At 33.9% G+C, this 4641-nt stretch overlaps 1 protein-coding gene across 1 annotated transcript; it reads right to left on the bottom strand.

The window, feature by feature from the left end:
• Positions 1 to 224: 224 nt before the first annotated feature.
• LOC146630641 (uncharacterized) lies at positions 225 to 3574 on the bottom strand. Its single transcript, XM_085356590.1, has 4 exons — positions 3562 to 3574; positions 2984 to 3376; positions 1955 to 2070; positions 225 to 344 (listed from the first exon to the last, which is right to left on the bottom strand). Exons 1-4 carry the CDS (start codon positions 3572 to 3574, stop codon positions 225 to 227), a joined length of 642 nt encoding a protein of 213 aa, XP_085212716.1.
• Between the last annotated feature and the right edge of the window lie 1067 nt (positions 3575 to 4641).

Below are 4641 nucleotides of genomic sequence, written 5' to 3'. Positions count from 1 at the left end.
CATCAACATCTAGTACTGGCACCTAGAGATTCTGATATGATGCCTAAACAGGACAGCGAGGAGATTGTGGTTTAGGCTATGTGCACACAGTCAGGTCACTACAGTTTTCACTCATTTATAGATGAGGGGAAAAGCAAAGGACCTACTGTCAATCCTTGCGGATTATTAAAGTTGGTTTAACAAACATAATTCATTATGCATAATTGTATGAAACAAAGTTAAATCTAGACCCTAGAGGTGTTGATAGCAGAATAGGTACAGAAATCAGAACTATGCATTATCTTCTTCTTTGATTTCTGTGTTGCTTGACTGGTTTCCACTGTAGCATAAAAGACATCTTCATCCTGTGAACGGACATTTGTTATTTACAGTCAGGACAGTAGCCAAATGCTCCAATGCTTGACAGTGATAATGTTCTTTAAGTCTTTATATTGACATTTAAATCTGGCAACCAGAATTTTAAGCCTCAAAATAAAAAGAGCTAGTGTATTACATATTGTTAAAAAAACAGAAACTTTGTTAGCGCCCACAGTGTTAGATAATTACATTTCCAAACTTCCATTCATTTGAATTTTTTTTTGAGAAAGTCATTGCTCATCAGTTACTTTGACTGGTTGAGCGACATGGGATACTTGCTAAATCCCAATTTAGTTATTGACAGAAACACATCACTTCTCTGTGATATTTAAAAAAAAATTTATGTCTTATTTTCTGTCTTTTATGTGAAGCACACCGTTTGTTTTTAAATTTGCTCTATAAATAAAGTTGTATTGTATTGTATAACTTGGTAAAAGGTAAATTTCCTTTTTGTCTGAACACTTTTTCACCAATAATTGAGCTAGTCTGATTGACAGATTTGGAACAGAGTGGGCATCTCTGGCTCTGTTATCATTTGGTTCTCATCATATTCATCTGACATAAAATTAATATAAATCCCAATTTGTCCTCTCCTGTGCCCCTTGTATGAGGGGTCACGCAAAGCTAAATCCGTGGACCAGTTTTGTTCTCAGTTTATACGTTACCCATGGGATATGTAATTATTAGCTGCAAAGCCATCTCCTATCATTGCTATGCTAGTGATACAAAGCTGTACTTTTTTGTTAAGCCTAACAACCTTGATAGCTTCTCCAATCTCAGTGAAAACTTCATTGCGATTTTTTTTATAGATTAGCTTTTACTTAATCTTTTACCCATTATTTTTCTTTATAGTTCACATCTAATATGTGTATAGAATTATTTATGTCAGAATTAATGTAAGACAATGTATTTGAATATATATTTGTACAGTGGGACATGATCACTTATATTTAATATGTTATTGTATCCAAACTGCGAAGCACTTTTTAACTGTGTGTATGTTTTAAAGGACTAAAAGTACAAATAAAGTTTTTTTTAATCACTATCATTAATAGTATTGATTAAATAATAAATATATGTCAGTCAAAAAGGAAATGAAGTCATTGGTTTGGGTTACCATTGAAGGAAATGGATAGGACACTGTTCATGATTAGTTCTTGTTAAAGAGAATTCACAATAAATTTTACATACTAGTGTGTCATCAAGCACAATTGCCAAGTAGATTGCTGCCATTACAAATGCCATATGTAGAATAAAAAAAAAGAGAGAAATAATTATGAAAAAATTATCTGTGCTATTACAGAAATTGAATATGAATGTAATTTACCTGATTTCTTCTTGTTTGCTTGCTGGTTTCAGGTCTTTGGTGATAAACTTTCAGCCACAGAAATTATTATACAACATCATTAGGCAACAACATCCAACATTACTATGGGATTAAAAATACTCTTAGATTTTGATCAATAATTTGAGATTGTAAACTGAGTATATCAAAAACCTCAGTGATGTAGTGAACTGATGATGGACCAATTGAATACAAGTACAATTTATAGTAATTACCTGTTTTCTGGCAATAGTGATGGACAAGAAGCGAGACAAGAAGAGAGGGGAGAATGGCAAAAGTTGGACACAGGACAAAGAGCAGTTTCCAACACATGGTGCAATCTTCAACCTGTGGAGTCCTCTCATGGGTTGAAGTTGTATCACTGGCATCTTAATTGTTCACAAACATGTTTCAGTTAGGTATGAGTATATTTATGATACTTCTCTTTTACACAAAACTCAAACATTAGTACCCTGTCAGTCTAGTTTCAAAAGAATTATGCCATGTCAATAAAAAAATATTTGTCTGCTTGTAAACAATTCTTTTTTCTGTAATAACGATCTAACTTAGCCATTGTGTAAACACTGCACAGTATGTCCTATTTGCAGAGTAATCAATTGGATATATACGCAACATGTGTTTAACATTTTAATATTAAGGGATTTTTAAAATAAAAATTGCCAAATAGTTACCAAAAGGTTGATTCTGTTCATCTGAGTGTTACTTTTTAAGATACAAATTTGGTTTCCTTTTTTTTGGTCACACTGTGGGTTTCTTTGAAAAAATAACCATATTGATCAATCATGGTATATTACTCTTCCCTTACAGTAAAAAATTGAAAATCAAGAGCAAGTTGACTTGATTTATGTTGGTTTTCTGTATTATTGTGAAGCACTTTGGTGTGCCTTCGGGTTTTTAAATGTGCAATATAAATAAAACTGTATTGTATTGTATTGTATTATTAACTTCACTTTTGTCCTTTATAAAAATGCTTTCTGAAAACGATCCTGACTGTTATTTTCTGTTAAGATACAGATAGTTTGCTTTATATTGGTCACCCTGTTGTTCTCTTTGAAAAAGAAAACTACTGAGCAATCAGATATATTACTCTGACATAATAGTGTATGGTTGAACTCACTTAAATATACTGAATTTGACTTTATAATGGTCATTTGTCACTTCATCATTAATAAATAAATAATTCTCTACTGAATACCTGAGAACACTTCCCTATAATGTTAATTGCTAAGTCATGGATATATTCCTTTAGATCATTGAAAAAAAAATCAGATGAGTACTTACTGATTAAGATTCTTGTTGCGATACTGGCATATCTGTGGTCATATCTGACCTGAACGTCTGTGGCATCTGCCCACTGTTCCTTTTCAGTTCCACAGTAATAGAGGCCCTCATCAGAATCAGAAATATTCATGATCAGCAGATCATAGGATCCAGAGGACTGATTCTTTATAAAGTGGAAGCGTAATAGAGAATTCACTGAAATTGCTCGGTCACTGATTTTTTTCCATGCATCTTCTTTTAGTTTCAGAACAAGAGGAGGCTGATTTTCATGGGTACAATTTCTGTACCACACAATATATTCCTCAGATAATGCTTCACAGTCACAATTCAGAGTGACGTTCTGTCCTGATGTCACTGTCAAATCCACCACTGATCCAGAAATCAAATGACCTCCTGAAATACAAACACAAAACCATGCCAAATGCTTTTAACTGTTAAATACAAAATTTAATTTTGATTGTAAATATAATCAATTAAATAATGTATTGTTTAATACCTAAAAGCAGGACAAAAACAACGTGAAGTCTATCCATGTTTGATGATGATCTGCAGTAAAAAGACACTAAAGCTTGCCTGACTCTTGAATGTCATGGTCTGCGCAGACTTTTCCATTAAAGGTAATGCTTGCTGTGATTGGCTCGTTGAGTGGAACCTTTTGTTCTGTGGTTGTTTTCTGTTGACGTTACTGTTGTAACAGTATACAATTTTTTTTGTGTTCAAGATGACAGTGTGTCAGATATGTACTTTTCAGTCTTAACCGTCAGAGCATGAACAGTCTGATAACAAATTGGCAAAGAAAACATGCAAACATCTTTTAAATTCCTGATGCTGATCAACAATAAGATTAATCCACCCAATATTCAGTCTAGGAAAGAGCAAGCAAAATATATTTGTTTAGCACTGCTCAATGACATGACTCACAAAATCTTTTACCAATTCATAGTACAATTACAGATTTAAAAGCAACACAAAATTAAAAATAGAACAAATACAACATGACAAATTGTCAGTTTTTCCACTAGGGAAAAGCAGAAATCAATCAATGACATGTGATTTCATTGAGCAGTGATAATCCCAGCTCCCAGTAATTCATCTCCCAAGAGCGATTATGTGCAAAGGCCAATGCTCTCTCTCCAAAATTGCTCCACAGTTTTCCTAAACAGAAAGGAGAATGAAAGGTAAGTTTCTACCAAGGGTTGCTAAGACAAACCTTTACTCATGAACCAGGATTTTACTGAATATTGGACATTTAATGATCCAACATTGACTGAAGCTCAGCCACTCCTCTAAATATGGTTTGATGCATGCTCAATCATCCAGGTAAGGAAATCCCAAATAGTTCATTCTTTTTATCTGCAAATAGTGTTTTCATGGAAGAAATGTTTTGTCACTCATCCAAGTGGCTTCTTCAGTCTCAGCTGACTGCAGGTTTCCACAGCCTTTGTTGTAAACAGTGCATTTGCACAATGACTGAAACTACCACTGAATGAACAACTTCACCACTGAATGAACAATGGGCCATGAGGTCTGTTATGCCCTTGAGTCAAAAGTCAGCGGTTGGTGTGTGTGCTGATTGAGCTACATAAGCAGAGTGATAAATAAGCTCAGAGTGAGACATCATTGCCACAAGAGATCTTTGTATCCTATGTGCGGAAATG

The sequence above is a fragment of the Diplotaxodon limnothrissa genome, linkage group LG6 (assembly GCF_057381915.1).
Source record: "Diplotaxodon limnothrissa isolate DT_005_m linkage group LG6, D_limnothrissa_male_GT1.1, whole genome shotgun sequence".
NCBI lineage: Eukaryota > Metazoa > Chordata > Actinopteri > Cichliformes > Cichlidae > Diplotaxodon > Diplotaxodon limnothrissa.
This window is presented reverse-complemented; position numbering and strand designations above follow the sequence as displayed.

What these genes read in the sequence shown, in the direction of transcription:
- LOC146630641 (XM_085356590.1), bottom strand. An exon ending in CGCAACAAGAATCTTAATCA is followed by an intron (nt 2,071 to 2,983) that starts GTAAGTACTCAT and finishes TGAACAATTAAG; the next exon opens with ATGCCAGTGATACAACTTCA. An exon ending in CCATTCTCCCCTCTCTTCTT is followed by an intron (nt 345 to 1,954) that starts GTCTCGCTTCTT and finishes GTCCGTTCACAG; the next exon opens with GATGAAGATGTCTTTTATGC.